Source organism: Cupressus sempervirens, chromosome 3 (genome assembly GCF_028749045.1).
Source record: "Cupressus sempervirens isolate cs-2001-9-10 chromosome 3, ASM2874904v1, whole genome shotgun sequence".
NCBI classification, from domain to species: Eukaryota; Viridiplantae; Streptophyta; class Pinopsida; order Cupressales; family Cupressaceae; genus Cupressus; species Cupressus sempervirens.
In genome coordinates, this window is record NC_143120.1 from 1,058,118,286 (window position 1) to 1,058,141,808 (window position 23,523).

At 37.7% G+C, this 23,523-nt stretch overlaps 1 protein-coding gene across 1 annotated transcript in view; it reads right to left on the minus strand.

Moving 5' to 3' along the window:
* Positions 1–344: 344 nt before the first annotated feature.
* The window catches only part of LOC149570384 (ubiquitin-conjugating enzyme E2 5-like), a 94,956-nt gene continuing 71,777 nt past the window's right edge, over positions 345–23,523 (minus strand). Inside the window, exons 4-7 of the mRNA XM_089823030.1 lie at positions 1,335–1,449; positions 1,147–1,199; positions 899–1,027; positions 345–740 (exon numbers count right to left, since the gene is read on the minus strand). Of these exons, the coding sequence (XP_089679156.1) occupies positions 610–740; positions 899–1,027; positions 1,147–1,199; positions 1,335–1,449 (428 nt within the window). The 3' untranslated portion in view covers positions 345–609. The remainder of the gene's footprint in view (positions 741–898; positions 1,028–1,146; positions 1,200–1,334; positions 1,450–23,523) is intronic.

A 23,523-nucleotide genomic window follows, 5' to 3' on the forward strand; every position in this document is an offset into this window, starting at 1 on the left:
AATTTACATGCAAAAAAGTTACTTTTTGACCGTTTTGGGTCGTAAGAACATGCGGCAGCTTTTGGAAGTGCCTGGATGCCTGTGGGTGCCATCCAAATACGGCCCACAGGGCTTCCACCTCCGGATCCACATCCGGACATAGTCGCCAGATTAGTGAGCTAAAAACCCTTAGAGCAAAGATTCTCAAACAAACCTTGTATAATTCTGCATTTGCATTGAGTAACAAAAATTATCACATGACATTAAATGCCAAAATTCATTGATCTGTGTTGAACTTTAGATCCTCTAATAATCATCTTGCAATCCTAATTATGGACACTCATTATAGAATAGCTAATGGCAGATGATTGAAAAGAATTGACCTTTAGTACTAAAATGTTGAAAGGAAATTGAATATTCTACAGAAGAAATTAAATCAGAGAAATTTAAATCGTGATCTCTTGGCCAAAGATTAAGAACCCATCTTCCTAAAAGAGGTCAACAAAAGGAAACTTTAATTGCCATAAAACTGTATGTGCAAGGGAACTCTTTCCAGACAAAAAATAAAATAAAATGTACAGATTCATGAATTATCATGTACAAAAGATTGGAGTGAATTCTTTCTAGAGTTCATGGGTCTGCATGCCCTGCTACTTCATCATCATCAGAATCGATCTCGCCTTCGCTAGCTTCTTCCTCGTCATCACTCTCTTCGGGACAGTTTGAAACATTTTCAGCCTTTGCATATCGCTCACAATATTCTATAAACACCCATGTTAAAAATGATGAGTAAACAATCCCAGAAACCATTTATGAACATAATCACAGTTCACTGTGCTAAACTATGACTTGTTACAACAAATAAAAAGAATTGTTGATTGATGGATAGTTAACCTAAATCATTTGTAGACATCTATACCTTTTACTTTTTGCTCATATTGCTGCTTGTCCCTCATCATAAGTGAGGCTGCGTCTCCATTCAATGGGTCTGTTGGATTTGGATAAAGTAACAGCTGTGGGAGGAATACTTCAAATACATTGACGAGGTCTGCATCAACATATAGCCAGGCATCATTGCAAAGAGTAACCAAACAAAGTCTTCATTTAATATACATATAGATGGCCATCAACAGCAATCTTAACAGAGGTTGAAGATAATTGCCTCACCAAACATTGGACTCCATGTTTGGTTGATAACATCTAAGCATACAGAACCTGACCTAGAGTAACAAACACAATAAGAGTCATCAATGTAACTCGGAAAACCAGAATTACAGTTTATTTTTTCAAAACATTAAAGATCATTGTTATCATGTTTCTAATTATTCTTAGATTAGTTTGAAGAGTATACTCACATTTCATCCACATTTGGATGAAAAATCTTATTCAGGAATCCAATCGAGGGAGACTTGTAAGGGTAAGCCTCTGGTAATTCAACCCGGACCTTCCAAAGACCACCTTCATAAGGGCCTAAAATGTCCACATGACAAACATATCACTATGTATAAAAACTAAATATATATTCTTCCAAAACAGGAATGAAGAAATATCTACTGGCACGAGTCTCAAATCCTAATACGTAAAATTAAAGCACGCTGTTTAACAAAGATTTAAAAGAGCTACTGATTCAATTACAATTAGCCCAGACAGAATATTTACATTAGTAGCAACTATTTGCTAACATTAAAATATATGAGGAATAGGAGAATATGAGACACAAAGTTGCAAACACACAAACTTGCCTCCAGAATGAATCCTAGACATTGTGTACAGTATACACTACCAAGGCAGAAGTCCGCCTGAGTTACCCAGTAAGCACCTAGGTGTTTCAGACATGAACCAAAGCACGATGCCCTGCCCAAGGCTTGAACCAAAAGGGTATAAAACCCTAACTGATTCTCATGCCAAATTTTTCACTGTTTTGCCCTTAAAAAAATGACCAGCCAGATTGCATGAAGAGTATATCAAGTATACATGTGATTGTTTAATTTCAGTTTATGCACATGCTCTCTTTAAAATACTCAGATTGGAATGCACTGAACAGAAATGAAAGCAAATAATATTTGATATTTATTTTCCTACACCAGTTTTAATCAACTACAGACTGAGATATAGATAATCAATTCATTGTAAAAAGTAAAACCAGGAATATACATGACTCAGAGAAATGGCAGAAATTTCAATGTGCAGATATACATTTCTGTGCATGAGCAGCTACGAATAAGGAGCTAAGAAGCCTCAACGTCCTTAGAAACAGACTGACCAATGAATGCAAATATTTGCAGGCTTGTACCTGCCATATAAGTCTTGCACCCTTGGAAGTTATCCCACAGAAGCTAAAAAAACTTATAGAAGAATTAATGACTATGAAGGTATTTAGTCCTTGGTCAAACCCTTCATTTCCAGCTAGTATAACCTCGGCAGCCCACTCAACGATAAACAAATTCTGTTTGTTAACCAGGAGATATGGTAGGATGCTAGCAAAGATAAATCAGATCCTTGTACAAACCTCTTCTAGTGGCAGTTAAACTATTGTCCATTCGCCCATGTATTGTCTAGCAATGATATAGACTGGCTCTTTGGTTTGTGTCTACAAGCAGCAATATATTAACAAATATATCAAAAAGAAATTGAAATTTGTCTCTGCATAAGACTTCACAAATTTCGTAGATTTATTTAATAAATCCAAAGTGAGAAATCTGAGCAATTCCTCCAAAAACTGCCATAGATTAGCCCCACTATTGAATCCAAATACCCATAGGGTTTCCAGCTCTATAGAAACCCTCCAATCTCAAAAAGAAAATGATTCAAATGTGTGAAAAAGAGACTCAAAATGTCATTTTTAGGACAATCCTGAAAACCTCTAGAAAATTAAGGTTTATAATATTTTATTTAAACCTAGGAAATGAAGTGACTTTATTATTTCTCCTCCAAGAAACCACCTGAGTCCCTTTATAAAGCCTACTCAATTAATTTAAATTAGATAATATTATCCAACAAAATTAATAATATTGGCCGCAGTTATTCCTAGTTTCTATATATAGACATATTGTTTAGTGGAAATACTAAATATGTCAGTACTGTAATCATAAATGTTAATTGTTTCCGATGGGTAGGAGTTTGTGTTTCTGGTGGTTGGCAATCTTGACCAACCGCCAAGTAGTATATATGATACCCATTTTGTGTATCGAGAATCAATTCTGATTTTGTATGCATTGCATATGGCAATAAACGGTATATCTTTCTGAGACTATATTGTGTTGGCATTATTACATTCTGATACTTTTATGTCTACAAATGATATCTATGTGTACTCTATACAGTAATTAATAATTTCCCTCGAGGAGTAAACATTTTGGGGCTATTTCCAAGAACCGAACCTAGGTCACTCATGTGACAAGCAAGAATAGTCACCACTATACTACAAGGGAGATTTATGTAGTGAAACCCACTAAGGTGAAACCACAATAAAAGAAGGCACTCGTTGAGTGGGTCTATAGAGAGATTTTACAAAAGAAGAGAGAGACTATCTAAGTCAAGAGACAATAGAGGGGTCAAGAAGAGCTTCTTAGGAAGGGCGGAATGGAAGTGCATACTAGACCTGTTGGAAGATTCGGGAGATTGTTCGAAGATTGGTTGCAAGCATGAATGATGATGATATTCCTATGGGGGAGTATTGTAGATATGCTACTATGATGATATGTTACATTCATGACTAAGTTTGTCATTGATGTCAACATAGCAGTTTTCTGTGGTATCTAACAGAAGAAAAGCAAAAAGATCAAGTTGGTATGGACGGCTAGTTGAGTATTATAACTATCTGAAGTTATGGGAGATACTTCTGAGTATCTTGTATATGCAGTTAACATCCGAAGAAGAAAGGATAAGTCTACAAGAAGTTATGAGAGTTTTGGTAATGTTTGTTCTGAGATCGAGTTTACAGAGGCATGTTTTGGTAAACTTGTTATATCTCTTAGCAGAATTGATATCTTGAGGATTGAGGTTGAGGACATGAAGAAGACATGTTGGTAATGATGTGGCTAAGCTCACTCATCATAATGTTGCATTTACGGAAAGTTATTCAAGTTGCAAGACAGAAGATTAATGTTATCGCTAAGTGTAACGTATTCTTAATGAGGTCCTATAATAATTAATTGAGAAGGTCTAACAGCCGACTTAGGGAATTGTTTTATGGACTCGGTATAAAGGAAGGACATTTTCCTTTATCATAGGGATGTGATAATGTGGATTTGAATTGATGATAAGCAACAGTGAGTACAGAATGCGAAGTTAAGAAGAGCAGTGCGGAAGTGAAGGAAACTTCATTGCCAAGGTTTTGCTAAGTGATCCAAGGTTTGGTATTTGGATCCAAGGTTCATGACCTAGTCTACAAGGTGTGACAATGATTAGTCTGGTTGACAAGATAGAGGAAAGAGGAAAGGAAAGAAGATAACAGTAAATTACTTGTTTGAACAGTGAGCTCTTCATGTAGTTGAAATTGCACGTTTGGGCAGTGGGCTCATCTTGTATACATTGTACTACAACTCCTAATAGGGTTGGAATCTCCTAACAGGGATTCAAAGTCTCCTAACAGGGTCCATCCTCTAACGAGGAATATTTATATTAGTACATCATCTTGTGGGCATCACTCCCACCGGGGTTTTCCCTCTGATCAAGGGTTTCCCTAGTCAACATATCTAGTGTAATTGTCTATGAGCATTTTATTATGCTTGTTGTTTACTTTGGTTGAATGTTTAATTTTGTTTAAAGAAGATAAATGTTTTAATTGTTAGATATCTGATTCAACCCCCCCCACCCCCCTCAGTTATCTTGGTGGACTATTGTTTCTAACAAGACCTCAAATGCAAGTTGGTGTGTGCCATACAATCAAGTATATGATCCAACCAAATATAGGGAAAGAGTACAATTGGGCCAAAGGACTCTAAAGTTGGATTCATGATTTCGTATGTTAAGGAATAAGGCCTTCTATATTTCCCCAAATGCCATTGGGTTATTCCTAGATGCTACTCATATGCAGCTGTTGCCAGAGTGATGGGGTTGGCTCCAACCAATATGACATTTGGAACTAGAGTGGTTGACAGTATTTTACTAAGTTCATTTGAGGATTCAAGCAGCTAGGAAGAAAACAATTCCACCAACCATGCAACCACCATGATAGAGGAAGCGTCGAAAAGAAAATCAAGTAGAAAGTGGCAGATGTGCAATAACAAACGCACTATCCTCAACAACTGAGAATGTCACTCCCAGAGAGATTAGCCCAACCATAATTGTTCATGCCTGAATGATGAATTGGCTGAGGCTTACTCGATGCCAGCATGGCCAATGCAGCCCTTGCCACCACGGTGAGTGTTGCACACACATCTTCCATACTCTTGCCAAGGAGAGTTCCTGTGATGTACCCATTTTGGGATAAAATCTTAGTGAATAAAAATAATAATATAAGAAAATGAGGCAATCTTTTCTTAAAATAATCATATAATATATAAATATAATAATATATTTGAAATATTACTATATTTAAAATTATATTATATTAATAAATAAACGATGATAATAAAATCATATATTAGATATAAAAATTGGAAATAATAATTAAATATTATTACAATAATGTAAATAGTAACATATGATATAATCTATAGACTATTATAAACAAAATAAGATATAACAAATAATTAATAATTAAACAATAAAATTACCGTGAACAAATAATAGAATAATTTAACTACAAGAACAGATATTGTAAAAAAGTAATTTACCTTTCTAAATAGGATTTAATGCTAAATGATAATAAACTTTAATAAAGTAAATAAATTATATAATATAAACTAACTAAATCTAATGAAAGGTCAAGAGATATTTAATAAAGAGGTATGACTCACTCCTTCCAAAGAAGATATATCGAGGAGGAGAGTTCATTTGAAAGAGAGAGAAAGAAAAGGGAAAAAAGATAAAAAGTAAAAGAAGGAATAATGGAAGAGGAAAGTAATTTGAAAAAAATAAAGAACTGACTTTTCCAAAAGATATCAATGATATCGAAAGGATGTGACTTCAAAAAGGTTGTAATCATAAGTATTGTGACATTTTGAAAGAATTGGAATTATGAAGGGTTGTGACTTTTTGAAAGGATTGTAACTATGAAGGGTTGTGTCTTTTCAAAATGATTGTAATTATGAAAGGTTATAACTTTTTCTAGGAACTGTGATTATGAAGTGTTGTGACATCTTTTAATAGAGGGTCAATTACAAAGGGTCAAAAATTCTCTGAAACATGATGAAGAGGTGTGACCTTTCACTTATATAAGTAGACTAGCACAATCTATTAAGACCATATGCAATGTATCTATTCTTGGAATCAGCCAATATACATATTGACAAACCATGACAAGTGATAGGACAAGAACATTACAATTCCAATCACCATTGTTGTTGGAGTATCCCAAGTTGTTGTACACTTGATAGACAAAGCATTGTCAAAGCCTAAGGAGGGAGTTGTAGCCATGCATGTCGATATTTGGCTCAGAAAATAAAAGATGATGCTAGCAGAAAGGACAGAGGAACCAATTCTCTCCTAGAAAGGCAAAGCAAACTCTTGTAGTAGAGTTAGTTTCCACTAAGGAGTTGCTAGCCATGGTCAAGCTACCAAATCAAGTTCAGAAGGATACCACCACTCCTCAAGCAGCTATGATCCTACAAGGAAAAGGTTCAGATGGATCGGCTAAGGATGAGACTCCAAGAATAATTTATAGCGATCTCTCAACCGAATCCTAATGATGTACATCTAAAGCTATTTGTTAGAGTTTGAGGATATTGCAATGTATATGAATGAAGTGGTTTCTGTCACACCTATTAGACATTGGTCATACACCATTGGTGGGTACAAAAACAAAAAAATCCTTGCATTTAGGTAGGTGGAGTGTGAGAGGGACTCCTAGTGCTTTGTCTCACAAGGTTGACCCACAGTAGAGACTCGTGGTATGGTGTTTGCATGGCACTCACCAAGATCGACCTCAATTGGATGACATGACCATGTAATAAATGCACTCCATGGTTTGAAGGCTTATTTCTGAGATATTTTCTATCAATTGAATAGGGCACAAGCCTCTTTGGAGGGAGCAAGTATAGCTAGAGATAATGCACTTAGCTAAGCGAAGAGGGCAAGGGGTGAACTAACTACCCATATCACAAAATTCTATGAGCAACCTACCTCGCAAACTCAGCTTAGCAACGCTAAGTGTGAGTGTTGTATCATTGTAGAGACCGCACTAGCAAAGTGATAGGTCTAATTGAGTGAGCATGAGCATATATTTGACTTGCAGAAGGCAGTATTGATGGTTAAGGAGGCTCAACTAACTATGGTTGAAGATTGTTATTAGTATAATTAGATGGTGTTAATATTGGTTAGCGTGTCAAAAGGTTAGGTAGTTTGGGTTGGTCACAATGGTTGGTAGTTGCAACCCTTCAACACACTTATATGACATGAACTTGAGCCCAAGAATAATCATGGTCGTTGTGGAGTAAATGTTGTGTTGCCATTATGTGTACGTCTAGTACATATATGGCTTTAACCACTTTCTAATATTGATGCAGGATTTGTGAGTTCTCTGATACTATGTGTTGCAATACATGTCTTTCTGTGACTAAATATTCTCGTATATATTAAACTATTACCCAAAGGGACAAATATTTAGCATCATTGCCTATAAGGATTTGGAAGTGACAGAGTATAGTATAGGTGAAGGCCGAATAATGAGACAACCAATAAATGAGGGTAGTAGTCGCAGGGAAGACAACATGTTCCAAGAGTTGTTCAAAGGGGAAAGGGCATTGGTGTCAGATTTCATCTCCTTGTTGCAAGCATTAATCAAGACTCATGTACCGAGAGAAGTGGTGCAGGAACAAGTTCTCAAGAGCATAATTAGGAATTCTCTCATAGTAAACCCTGCGGTCTATCGATTGATGAGTCGGCTTCCACATCTCTTGGCACAACATTTTTAGCACTGCAGAACTCAAGAGAAGAAATTAATAGGAGAATCAAAACCAACAAATTCTCTGGAGGTTTGAGGAGAACATGCGAAGGGAGGCAAAAGAGTGTAACGAGAGTAGAAGACGATAAGGCTATCTAAACCATTTGGAGAAGAACACTTAATGTCAAATCTTCTCAATAAAGACAAAATGAGGCCATCTAGAGGGCCTTAAGAGTAGAAGAAGAAGTCAAGTGTAGACAAAGACTAAAAAGACTTGCCGAGGGACGACCAAAACAAAGGTAGTCTGAGAAGAAACAAGGAGGCACCACAACAAGTGAACCAGTCAAAGACGTAAGGTACAAAAGAAGGATACCATACCAACAATGAAGAAGTAAACAGCGACAGACTACTAGAAGAAACTAGAAACTGGTTGGGAACCTCACTCTCACACTAGAAGAGGAGGCAAGTGAGGCGCGTGGGGAAGGAGAAGAGGTTGAGGACAAACGTGCAAGAGATACCAATGCAGCCACAAGTGTCAGAGGGACATAGGGGCACGATAGTCATAGCAACTTGTCCAGCTCTAATACATCCAATTTGAGAATGCAAAGAAAACAAGCAACAACCAAAATTGTTATCATGTCACAAAAGTAGAAGTTGCCCAAATTTACAAGAGACTAGAAAGAAGATCCTGTATGACACTACATAACGTGCCAGACCATTTGGTCCACCAACGGAGTGACAAACTAGGATGAAAGGACAAAACAATTTCCAAAAAGATTGCAAGGAGTGGCCATACACTGGTTCCCCAATATTGACAAAACTAAAGTTGCTACATGGGTTAGCCTGAAAGAAGAATTTCAGACAAAATTCTGACCACTTCAAGATGATAACGAGATTGTGGTAGAAATATGTAGTACAAAGCAAGCAAATGATGAGACCGTCAAAGCATATAGTCGAAAATTGAAGGAACTTGTGGGAAAGATAGATAGCCAACAACTAAATGGCATAAACAAAAGATGGTTTATAGAAGGACTAAAACCTTCTCTAGAAAAGAAAACGAAGATTGTTCCCCTAGAACTGTACCCAGATGTGTACGACAAGGGGATGAACTTGGAAAGCAAAAATAAAACTTCAAAGAAAAACTTAGTTACCCGAGTTCATCGTTTTGGCCCAAGAACCCTGTCTGCATTCGAACTAATTCGAAATACAAGTCCAGTTCAACCCAAGTTTGATCAAGGTTTGAATTTCCCTAGGTTGGTTCGAACCCAGAGGAATTTGGATGAATTTGTGCGGACAGATGACTTTCAAGTCGCTTTTTATAACAAATTTTATATTTTTTGAGTTCTGGTTGCCCTCATTTGTGGTGTGCAAATAGGTGATTTTGTGAGCAAATAAGTGATTGAGCAAAAGAAGTTTGTGCAAGGTGGAGTTGGAAGACTGGATTGTTAGCTATATTGTAAGTGTTTGTGTCTCATTGCTACATTTTTGCAAGCTTACAATGTTAAGGAGAGGTAAGTTATTGTTCTATTTTGCTTTTGTTTCAATGTTTCATAAAGGCTAAAATTTTATCCTCAATAATAATATCAATATGTCAATATGTACACAATTTCTTATCATAGGAAAAGGAGCTTCAAAGGGATCTACATCTTCCTCAGTAGGCAATGCCAATATACCACAAAGAATAAAACCCTCGTCTGATTCTCCTTTGTGGAAGAATGTGGATATTCTAGAACCTCTTCCAGGAGGTGGTGGCTTCCGTTGGAAATGTCGGGGTTGTGATGTAGAAAGAAATAGTTTATATTATTGTGGTGGGTCATTTGTGTGGATACCCTGGTAGAGGAGTGAAGAAGTGTCTTGGAAAAAAATTACACTTGTGCCAAACTCAGTAGTATTAAAATATATTGAAGAGCATGAGCGAGCTGAAGAGAGAGAGGAACTTAAACAAAATGCCATTGATAGTAATAAGAATAAGAAAAGAACAAAAGGAATGAAATCCACCCCAAATGTTGTGATAAAAAATCACCCCTTCTATACTACCTCAACTACCCCTAATTCTCAAAATGAAGCACCCATTCGACACAAAAGAAAGGGACCACTGGAAATTGCATTTCAAAATCAGAGTAGGGAAATTGCCGACATTGATGCGGCAAGATGCTTGTATGGAAATGGGCCATCTTTTAATCTTGTTCGCTCTCCACATTTCAAGCAGATGTTGAGAAGTGCTAATAAAGCACCTGCAGGGTATTTAGGTCCCGGTTTTGAGAGAGTACGAACCACCTTGTTGGATGACAAGGTCAAATTGATTAATGAGCAATTGAAGCCCATCAAGGATTCGTGGATTGAGACAGGGGTAACAATTGTTTTAGACAGATGGAAAGATGCTAGAAATCGTCCATTGATCAATGTTTTGGCGGTGTCCCCTAATGGGGCAATGTTTTTGAAAGCAGTGGATTGTGAGGGGCAAGTAAAAGATGGGTCATTCATTGCTAATATCCTAATTAAGGCCATTGAACAAGTGGGTGCAAGAAACGTTGTCCAAGTCATAAGGGACAGCGCAAAGAATTGTAGAGCTGCTAGTTTGTTGGTTGAAGAGAGATACCAACATATTTTTTGGACACCTTGTGCAGTTCATTCATTCAATCTTATGATACAAAAGATTGGGAAGAGTATTCAGTGGATTAAGGAGATGTATGCAAAAGCTGAGGACATCCAGATGTTCATCACAAACCACCACATGACTCGAGGGATATTCAGAATGTTCTCATGTTTGGAGTTGTTGAAGGTAAGTAAACATGAACTCAAGCTAGTTAATTTTTTAAAAAATAGTATCTTAAAATTTCTGGATTTTTTATTATGTAATGATGTGTATTCTTTTATCAAGTATGTATCTAACAATTTGCATTGTTTTTGCTCTATTTTATGTTACAGGTTGTTGAGACACGTTTTGCATCAAATGTAATCGTCTTCAGATGACTTATGCAAGTGAAAGAGGCACTTACCAATATGGTAACCAGCAACAATGGGGCTATATGGCGACAAAGCAATATTGAGAGGGAAACCAAAATAAGGAAGAGAATATTGGATGAAAATTGGTGGGAACGTGTGGAATATCTCATTAATCTCACTGAACCCTTATGATCATGCTTAGGTACGCAGACATGGATAGGCCTTGCCTTCGAGAGATCTATGATGGCATAGACTCAATGCTTGAAAAGATCAAGCAAATTGTAAATGAAAAGGAACAAGATCCTCAAGAGACCTTCTTCAAACAATTGCGAGCAATTATTATAGAAAGATTGAACAAAATGACCACTCCTCTACATTTGCTTGCCTATGCATTGACGCTCAAATACTATAGCACCTAATATACTGATCTACCGGGAAGGCTAACACCCTATAGAGACATAGAAGTGTCTGATGGATACAAGGCAGCATTTGAAAGACTCTTTCCTGATGATGAAATGTGAGATTTGATTACGGATGAGTTCATACAGTTTGTGGATGCAAAAAATTAAAGTAATGATGCTCTTCATCATCAGTTTAGGAAGGATGCTCATAGTTGGTGGTACCTCCATGGCCAAAGATTTCAAACGCTGCAGCCCCTTGCAATCAAAGTGATATCACAAGTAAGTTTAATTTTTAAAAAAATGTTATTACTTTCCTTTGTCTAAAAAAATTGTTAGAAATTCTAAGATTCAAGTTCCATAATTTAAATTATTTTAATTGTTTATATATCATGTATTCATATATTGCTAGTTCATCCGCTTCAAAGAGAAATTGGAGCACATATTCTTTCATCCATTCAGTAATGCGCAATAGGTTGCAATCAAAAAGAGCGGAAAACTCGATGTATGTGCATTATAACTTGTGTCTCCTCTTGCACAAGACTAAAGAATACAAAGAAGGGGAGACAAAAGAGGTGGGATGTAGATGCAGAGTTTGCGGACTTGGATATTTCTACTTCTAGGCTTACAATTAAAGACTGCAAAGATTTTGATGCCCATACTATTTTTGTTGGTGTTGATCCCATTGGCCTTAGCTCTATTGCTCAGTCAACTAATATGAAAGGACTATGAGAAAAAGAAGAAGATGAAGAAGATGAATAATAAAAATTTATACATTATGATTAGTTGACTTGAAGTTGAAACAATGATACTTGAACTTGCTGTTATGATTCATGGATAATGATTTACTTTTAAGTTTTAATGTTTTGAATCTCTGATATTGAACTTGAAAATTGGAATATATGATGGTATGATCTTTATTCATGATGCTATGATTACAACTTATGTATTTAAAGTTTATGCCTATGGTGTTTTTGTTGCTTAAATGATTTAGTTTATAACATATGATTTTATGGTACTCTATGCTTCTAGGCTTCATTAATATGTATATATATAATTTTTTATAATTTTTAAATGTTTTTGTATGAACGAACCTAAAACCCTTTCCAAAATTTAGTCATACTGGCGAACCGGTTCTTCGAACCCGTATTTCAAACCGAACTCGAATCAGTAACTAAGAAGAAAAAGAAGATTAAGTCATCTAATGATGACGATCCCTCTAGAGGAATAGTAGTGACGAAGAATCCAACAAAAAAGTTCAAGCCCTTCACAAGGATATGTTGAGAATGATGAGAGAATTCAAGGCAATGAAGGGTAGTACGAGTAAGAATGATGGCAGTGAACTATGTTGCACAAAATTCAAGGAGGGCCACATAAAGGGCGCAGGCCCAAAGGAGATGTTCTATGAAATTTGCCAAATTATGGGCCATTCCACCAAGGAATGCCCATATAACATGAAGACACATGGTCAACAAGTGTTGTTCACACAATTCATCCACGTCGGCAATAGCGAGAAACCCTCAGATGACGAACACCATTGCATGATCTGGTGGATGTTGGAACAACTAGCATGGAGGAAGGAGTAATAATAATAACCAAAGCCAAATCCAATATGATGCAAAAGGGTGACCAATGATCTAGTGTTGTGGATGCAATTAAATGGGGGCACTTTGCCATTGACTATCCGAGAGAGGAAACACCACAACTTTTGTGTAGATGGTGCGGTTTGGGGAACCACATGGATGCCGACTATCTGAAATCAAGTGTTAACCTTTTGAACATTGAAAAGGGTGCAAGCGAAGAAGTCTTGGCAATCACTTGTGCACAAGCAAAGAAGGCCACATACCTAAATCCCCATATGAAGAAGAGAATACGGGAAGCCAAGGCTGACATCAGGAGAGAAATGATGACGAAATGAAAGGAAACACATGAAACGACATGTACTTCACTTCGAACGAAAGCAAAGGAAACTATTCTAAGGCAAATGATGCATATGGAAATCCCATTTGAAGTCAAAGACCTCAAAACTATGCCATAGTTATGAGTGGCTCTACTAAACACCATGCTAAATTATGTAGACTTTATCGAGGATCTCGTCGGCCCTTCGACAGATATCATGTTGTTGGTAGTATATAATGGTAGACACCCCACAGTGGTGGAGATGGGCATTCTTGACACCATCCTAACGAATACCATTATAGACAAAGGATCGGGTGTCAAGGTCTACCTAAAGAAACATCGAGGAAATTGGGGCAGCCTACATTGTGGCCACTAAATACTAAATTTTCACCTGGTGGGTGCGGCCCAACATGACATCAAGTTGATTGGTACATTAATGGCGCAAAGTGTAATGATTGGTGCTTAGTTGTCTGTGTTGTTTTTACGAGGATCACTGCAAATGTACTAAGCACTATAGAATATATTGTATGTGTTTTCCAAATGGAAGTGACCTCTTATATTTGTAATGATCATAAGCAATGAAGAGACATGTCCCTCCATGGGACATGTCTATTCATTAATTTGATAATTAATATAATAATAAATATAATCATAGCTATATATACATATATATATCATTATTATATTAATTTCTCTCATATAACTAAACTTATCTCATATGTAATGAAGACACATATAAATTATATCTCATATGTATATATATATAGGTTTTTCCGACTGAAGATACCAAACATCAACACTCCCTCTTAGCTAAAGAGGATAAACACAAGAAAGTTATTACACCATTGGTAATATTAGGAATTTCAAACTTTCAGGATATCTTTGATCAAAAGATATCCACCATTTTGATATCACATTTGATATCATGAATATTGGCCTCCGGAATATCAACATATGATATTCACCAAATACTCTAAGTAACATTTTGATATCATGAGTATTGGCCTGTAGAATATCAACATATGATATTCACTAATTACTCAATAAGGTTTGATATCACCTCTGATATCATGAGTATTGGTCTTCCAAAATATCGACACATGATATTCACCAAGTACTCAATAAGGTTTGATATCACATCTAATATCTGTTATTGTAAGATCATCACCTTTCAATAACTTATGTAAATACAAGTGATGACCATTTGGAAGTTGTCACTTCCTCATGATGTACACAAGGGTAGGCCCATTAAAATCATGCAATCACACACATGATACCAAAAGCTTACATTAAGTCAAAAACTCCCTCTAATTCTGATATGATCAAGATCTTCAAAATCAATTGCAACATATCCTCTATCTGCTCCTTCAGATGGATGTGCCAAACTCCCTCTGAACATCAATCTTCTAAGCTACTCATCCAAAATTTGCCTTTGATAAAGAGTCAAAGTCCCTCTAAATCTGATATCAATCTCCCTTTTCTTGCAAAAACATGTTGGGAGAGAAAAGAAAAGGTAAAGGCAAATAACTCTTATAATAAGTATAAAAATACAAATAATGAAATTAACTACAAATATCATATTCAGAAAATACTTCTCATTTAACACAACCTATTCATTCACTGCCCAATGTACTGGCTTACACATTCTTCTAAGTATTCAACCTGCTCACACCTCTTTGTCTCATTACACTTCCAACACTTCTCAATATATATGTTTGTTGAGAGAGATTCGTTTAGACTAGTGTTGATATTATTCATATTACTAAATTTCTTGAATTTTATTAATCGCACTTCCTTATTATAATCTTGACTCATATATGAAATCCACATTTATAATCTGCTTCTTTAGGTTTCTATTTTCATTATTGCTTCGATATATAAGACCAAGAGATATGCTAGCGCAGGGAAGTCACTGGTGAAAAACTCCGTGCAGACCAAAGATTTGTTGCAAATAGATGCTTCACATGATCTAATAGAGCCAATAATCATGCAGGTCGACATCAATCATAAGAAAATCTGACAGAATATTAATAGTCTATCATAATTACAATCATAGATGCAAAGCTTCCACTGGCAAAGGTCAATGCAATATCTGCGTACCAAAGAGAAAACTCAACACTCTAATAGAAAAAGGATCTGTTGCTGCTGATCATCAGAGAGTTTTGACCCTCCAAATGCAAACTCCTATTGCTTATATTGGAGAAGCTCAGACTTAAATAGGATTTGAGAAAACGTAGACCGCTGCTTTAGACACCTCCTGCTATGTTTTGATGTTTCTTTCCTTACAAAGATATTTCAAACGCAGGTAACTATCATTCTAATTATTTCATATATTTTCCAATAAGTTCTCTCCATCTTGCAACATCACCAATACATTCACATTTTTTTAATGTTCGGATTTAAATGACCTTTGACAGGGAAATTCAAGACATTGATAGTTAATGGCATGACAGTCTCAACTGCATGGTCTTTAGGAAATATTGTTTGGTGGTTACGCTGACAACTCCCGCTACCATTTGTCTGAAGTGAGCTTGCGATCTTCCTTGGCGAAGTCAAAATGCATGTCTTCATTTGTTCCTTCTTCGAAGCCTCTCTCTAGAGCAAGATACTAGACAGTTTACTTTTCATAAGTAACTCTTCTTGTATCCAATACTGCCTCAACAAGACATCACTTAATGTGTGAATTTATAGGGATATACTATCACTTTAATATATGATCAATAATATCAAACGCCATTTGCTCTAATCAAATTCAACTATTACATCTTTGGAAATTTGCTTCAACGAAGAATACAATTTTTATGCCAATACTCTATAACATGCTTTAATAATTTCAAATAAACGACCTGCTCTGGACACTTCGTCATGCGCCCGATGGTAATCAATACAAGGCCCCGTCCTTGGTGAGTCTTCTCTCCAACTGTAGTCACTAACGTGGAAGTCAAGCTCCTTGGGTGAGGTGTAATTGTTCCCTTCGGTCCTGTGTGGAAGTCCCTATTACATTCAGTGTTAGGAACGGGCTTGAAACAATAATTTGGTTTACTTGTTATTTCCTTCAATTCCTTCTTTTATTGGTCATTCCTTCCTCAACAGCAGCATTTACATCACAGATTTGAAACTGCACTTCACTAAATGCATGAATTCGATGTAGGTTGCAGAAACCTAGTGCATTGATTTTTTGAATTACAACTGAGGAATCATTTCACGACAATTGATTAGAGTAATGTCTACTAGCTTCCTCCGATTAATTCATAGTCACAAGTATTTATTTTTTCTAGTTACATTTGCAGCTAGCTCTGATACCATGTTTTTTTGGTTTTTTTTTTTTTTTGTGGGGGGGGAGGGGGGGAATTGTGGCAAATGTACTAAACACTGCCGGACATATGGTACGTGTTTTCCAAATGGCAGCAACCTCTTATATTTATAACAATCATAAGCAATGAAGAGACATGTCCCATGGAAGGGCATGTCTATTCGTTAATTTGATAATTAATATAATAGCAAATATAATCATAGTTATATATATCATTCTTATGTTAATTTCTCTCATATAACAATAAACTTATATCTCATATGTTATAAATTATATCTCATACATACATACATACATACATACATACATACATACATACATATATATATATATATAGGTTTATCCGATTGAAGCTACAAAACATCAATAGTTTGTCTTGGACTTTATGATAATCCCACTGAAGAAGAAAAGCTATAACACAATCCTCAAGAAAGGGTGGTTGGTTGCAACAATAGTGAACCGTAATTGGAAAAGGAACACCCTATTGATAGAAAACGATGGAAGGAAGTTCACAATTGATCTCAAAACACAAATGGAGGGTGGGGATTTGGCATCCTCTTCGTAATCTAAGTCTGGAGGAGGAATGGATAGGATAGATGAAGAAAAGCAGCTGATGGAACCTAATGAGGAATGCATTCTTGAACTAGAGGGATGCTCTGAGGACAATCTGAATTCAATGAATGGATTCTTCCATTGGCAAATGGAAGATTGTCGATTATGTTGTTATATATTGCAGGTAGTCAAAGAGGTTGAGGAAGACTTGTTCCCACCAGAGTACAGAGAGTATACACAGGGCGAGGCCCAAGTGAATGAAACCCCAACACACCAATTTGCCAAGGAGAAACCAATTCGGTGCGAGGAGCCTTTACTATACGATACAAATCTCAACGGTATGGAGAAACCCGAGAAACATACGAGTAGGGGATGACTAGAATCCAATCTAGAAGGTTGCAGCATTCAAAATCTTCATAGAATATAATTATGTGTTTATATTGACATATAAAGCTCTGAAGGGAGTACCCCCGAAGCTATGTGTGCACCACATCCTGTTGGTACCTAGGTCCGTACCAAATGAACAAGAACTATGTTGCAAGGGTCAATGAAGAGTGAGAATGCTTGCTTGATGTACATATCATTTTCAAAGTTCAAATGAGTGAATGGGTGTCCCTCATTGTTATATCATTGAAGAAAGAGGTGAATCCACATTTGTGGGGGATTCAAGTGACTCAACACTATCATGATCATGGACCCCTTCCCAATCCCATTCACAAACAACATCCTCGAGGAAGTTGCAAGGCATGAAATCCATTCATTTATGGATGAATTTTTCGGGTACAATCAAATATCCATTGCACAACAAGACAAACTGAAGACAACAATCTTAGCATATCCAAACTAGGATAAAGAACTCCATGTCCACGTAGATGCATCAGATTTTTCTATTGGTGCTACATTGGCTCAAGTGGGCGACCATGGGTTGGACTACCCTATTTACTTCATCGGTAGGTTGTTGTCCAAAGCGAAAATAATTATAGCACAATCAAAAGGGAGGCACTCGAAATGGTAGTCATTCAAAAGTTTCAACACTATCTATTGTTGACACCATTCACACTCTACATGGACCACCAAGCATTGATGTACCTGGTCAATAAACCCATCATCCAAGAGAGGGTAAGCTGGTGGTTGTTGCTGCAAGAATTTACATTTGCAATCGTTGTACGGCTTGGTAAGAGCCACATAATCATTAAACAACTCTCCCAAATCAAGTCCAGAGAACCACCCAAGGGAGTGAATGATAACTTCCTAAACGCAAACCTATTCCATATTGTTGTGTTGCCTATGTGGTACAAAAGTATTGGTGAATAACTATCCATGTCACAATTTTCGAGGGATATGCCACCTAGCAAGAGGAGGAAGCTCATCCTAGGGAATAGAACCTTTCAGTTGATTAATGGATGGCTATATAAAATGGGGCCTGATTAGGTGTTGCGAAGGTGTTATAAAGGAAGAGGTTCCAAGCATCCTTAGGGAACCGCACAAATGCTATAGGACCTGACACAACTGCAAAGAGAAGGTATTGCTTGCAGATCTATGGTGTCCTACATTGTACAAAGAGAACAAAGAGTGGGTCATAGGCTACGAAACCAAAGGGTCAAGAAACCGTTAAAGAGGGACTTTATGCCTCTAAACCCTTCACAAGCATAGGAACTATTTAAATGATGGGGACTAGATTCCATTAGACTAATTAAGGTCACGAAAGCATGAAGCAGCAAAAATGTTGTGGTAGCAACAAAATATCTTGTGGAGTGGGTAGATCAAGGCCCTACTTGACAACTCGAGACTTAGTACGACAAGATTTATATATGAACAAATCAACACACCATACAATGTCCCAATATAGTTGGCAAGTGACCGAGGGGGCCATAGGGCCATTTTGTGAACCACATCATTAGGTTGTTGACCACAAAATTTTAAAAAAATCATTCTTTGCCAAGTCATGGGCAGGCAGAAGCGACAAACAAGATTCTTGTGTTAATCTATAAGTTGTGTGGGGTAGAATAGGAGGACTGGGAGGAGAATCTACCTTAGGTGTTGTGGGCCTACCACACAACCTACAAGGTGACAACTAGATAGACTACCTTCTAGCTAATGTACGACCAAGAGGCTATGGTGTCAATTGAATTCATGGTGTCAAGCCTACAGAAAGCATTCAACAATAGGTTGGGCAACATGGAGAAAATCAACAAGCGGTTGTACAACCTAAACAAGTTGGTTGAGTGGCCAATTGATGACACAATGGGCGACAAAGGTAGCCCAACAACAAAGAAAAGTGTGGCAAGGCAATAAGCATTTGAGGCGAATGCGGTTCACTCTTGAACAACTTGTATTTAAGTATAATAGGTGAAATGAAATAAAGTCGAGGCAATTCAAGGTTAGGTGGTTGGGTCCCCTACAAAGTGTGTGAAGCTGCAAATCAAGTTATGGATGCTCAGTGGATAGGAGATTCTGAATGTGGTGAATGAGTCAAAGTTGAAATTGTACCGTGAATGATGACGGAGAGATGAGAGCCAACCCAATTAATCTGAGAATGTCGCATAGAAGATAAATGGAAAAACAAGTTGAACTCACAACAATACAATGACATCGTCATGCGGTTGGCAATAGCCACTATGTGGTGGCCATTATACGACTTCCTGGTGGTAACATTTAGTGGACACTGTATAGTGAAACTAGACAACATTGGTAAAGACATCATACGATGACTATAAAGTCGTGCAGAGATAACAAGGACAACTTCATGACATGACGAGGAAACCAAAAGCTATACGATGGAGGAAGTTGGGCCCACAAGGTAGGAAGAAATCTCGTATGACAACTTGCAAACAAAAAAAGCATAATGCAAAGGTTGCAGTATAAAGGAGCCACAGAAGAATGAACTAACGAAGGCATGAAGGGTTGCGGAAGTCATGAGGAAAACCACAAGAAGGAGGGACTGACAAACATCATACAATGCCAACTACAGAAGTACAACATGCAAGAAGTGATTGTTGGTCGTACATGACCCTATGCAAGGAGAAGTAGAGTGGCTATCATATAATGAATTGAAAAGTAGGCGATACGAAGGTGGCCCGAAGGAAACACTAAGTCCAATGTATCTGATGTAGTGTTTGAGCCTAAGGCATGTATGTTGTGGGCGTGTGCCCCAAGGGAGACTAGTTTTCCCCTGCTCAACCCAAAATGGGTTGTTGGGTGGGTAGCAAAGACACCCCCTTGGTTAAAAAAAATGCAATTGAATCATAGAAGAGCCAATACAAAGGACTGACGGTGAAGGTTGGACAGTATCATCGTAGGGAGCTACAAGTAGGTAACGAGAAGTGCCCAAGGTGTTTTCTAATCAAAAAGGATGGTAGAAGGAACCACCAAAGGAAAACACATGAGATGGTGAAAGGAAGGCAATTGCACATAGTTGAAAAAAGTGCTCTATCTATTTTTTATTATTCATTCACAAAAAACAAAGAGTAGATAGTTGATAAATACAAGGACTAAGAAGCAGGACTGGAGAAGTCAACTACAACAATTACCTGCAACAGGGGCATCACCTTCTTCCATGAATAAAGCAACCACGATATAATAGTTTGGAGTTCAAGAAGAATAAGGAAATAATGACAAAAACTAGGACAAAGGTGCAGAGTCAAATGGGGAAGGCAGAATTGATGGTAGATACCATCACTTTTGAGGATTTGAACAAGGTGGATTACAGAAAATGGTGGTTGGAAACACCTCGTGATGATCTTATCAAAGAACAGTTCTAGCGTGCACAGGTTTAATGGGCTATCCAAATGCCCACATTTTGTATCCAAGATTTCGAGGTGGTCTTACATGCTACGATTGGTACATATGATAGGTTTTAGAGGCAATTTGTATTTGATTACCAGCACCATGACGTCATTGTTTCTTTTGTTTCTCGTGAATTCACAAGAGTTATTCGCATTTTGAGGACACAAGAAGAAGATTGACAAAGTGCAAAAGATCATACCAAAGCTTAAGGACACACTTCTAGAAATGATGTGTCGCAAAGACCTCATGACAGTCGAGCGAGACAACTTAGCGCATGCCAGTAGAGGAAGGGGAATGAAAAATCCTTTCTTTGACCGAGTGAGTGGAGGTTCTTGCTAGATGTTCTGAAAAGTCTCCTAACAAGGGCAAGTCGTGTGTCAGACATCGTCGTTGCCCATATAGCCTTAATGAATGGGCTCAAGAATGGCATTGTGTATGATTAGGCTTTTGTATTGGCTAAATGAATGGAGTTCTTGACATTGCAACATAGAACATTCTACATGCCACACTACACTATTGGAATCTTCCTTGAAGTCCTCCATACTCAAGTATCTCCACATTTGCAGCATTCGATACCTCAAAGCTGAGTACACCCTAAATAGCCACCTATTTTTTATGGGGCCTAGCAAGAAGATTCAATCGAGTAAAAAACATAAGAAACAAATAGTGGTGTTTAAGAATGAGTCTGGCACAGATAGCAAGGAGGGTGCAAATAGTGGACAGGAGGAGTCTGATGACACATCATAGACCAGTGAAGGTCATAACCGCTTGGTGGCAAAGGAGAAGAGCACCTTGTTGCAAACAAGACAATGGACTTTGCAAGTGGCCAAGAAGGGCTACTTGTGACAAGAGTTACCACACCAATTGAGTTTGCACCAACCCTTCTCTCCTGCAATAGTTTGGTCCATTCTATATCGTCAAGGAAATCAATATTTGGCAAATCTCAAGGTGTTGTCATCTTGAAATCCCCACACAACACGATGGTGGAATAAGTTCAAAAAAAGGTAGCAAACGTAGAGAGGTGGTCAGGAAGAAGAGACTACCGACAGGGGTAGCTGTGGGAATGGAGGTAGTGACCCTGACAGAGCAGCTTGGTGGAGACATGGCCAGAGATGGTGTGGTGGAGATGTTAGTGCCACTACAAAGTCCAAGATGAATATGGATACTTGGCTAAACCATTTTCAGCTTGCACCAACATCTAGCACACTCATAGTTTGTTCACCACGGAGATAGGTCCCACCGCCTAGTGAGATTGTAGACTTGGAGGCCGAACACTCACCTATGAGGGAGCCAAAGCTAGACAGGGATCTTGTTGTAGACAGTTGTGACGAGGGATGCGTGGATAGAGTTAAAACACTTCTTTAGTCGATACCCCTTTGTGAGGAGATTCAGGGAGAGTCTAGCAACTTTGACCTTTGACCAATGCCTAATGAATATTGTAGCAGGTGTCAAGAGGGTAGTGGCTTATGTTCCACTATAGGCCCTAAAGTAGGTAAACCAATAGGTTAAGAAGCTCTTATCATTTGTAAGTGGATTTGTATCTAGGAGTTTGCCAAATGCTTCAATTCTCGATGATGGCCTACCACTAAGACCCTTGAGATGTGGATTGGGGCGTTCATGAGCCTGTGGGAGAAAACCACATTCAACCCTTAATGTGGAGGGCCAAGCAAGCTTTCTGTGAAGGGTATTATGAATGGAGATGAACTTAGCATGCGGCCACAAGGGATGAAGCCCAACGATTGACAGAAGTTGAAGCCCAAGAGGAGTTGGCTTAATGTTTGTAGGAGGTAAAGGAGCAGCTAGCCCAACAGAACAATTTGTTGGCCTAGTGTACGGATCAGTTAGTGGAGAGAGAGGTGCAGTTGGCTGAGAGGGATGCACAGTTGACTGAAGAGAAAGTTGAGCGAGCAATGTTGGAGACATGCCTAGCTAGTGCCCTCGAGTTGGCAGACAAGAAAGATAAGGAGATTTTGGAAGCAGCTTAGATGGTGAAGTCCACACAGAAATGTCAGACTTGAAGTACCAGACTAAGTAGGTGTACCATTTGAGAGAGCGATTGACAACTTCCACACCATCACCTTCCTTAGGTATGCTTTCTCAACCCCCTTCTTGATATCACTCTTTATATATTTGCTCTTGCAATTCTATAATTTTGGTGTGTGTGTTGTTGGGAGATGACTTTTTTTATTTTTTAGTTTTTTTAGGCAAGGGGGGCAGGGGGAGAGAATGATGTCGATATAATCAGATGTTAATATTTGTTTGTTAATATAATGATGCTACAATTGGTACATATGATAGGTTTTAGAGGCACTCTGTATTTGATTACCAGCACCATGACATCATTGTTTCGTTTGTTTCTTGTGAATTCACAAGAGCTATTCATATTTTGAGGACATAAGAAGAAAATTGACAAAGTGCAAAAGATCATACCAAAGCTTAAGGATACACTTCTACAAATGATGTGTCGCAAAGACCTCATGACAGTTGAGTGAGACACCTTAGCACATGCTAATAGAGGAAGGGGAATGAAAAAATCCTTTCTTTGACTAGGTGAGTGGAGGTTCCTGCTGGATGTTCTGAAAAGGTGCCTAACAAGGGCAAGTTGTGTGTCAGACATTGTCATTGCCCAGATAGCCTTAATGAATGGGCTTAGGAATGGCATT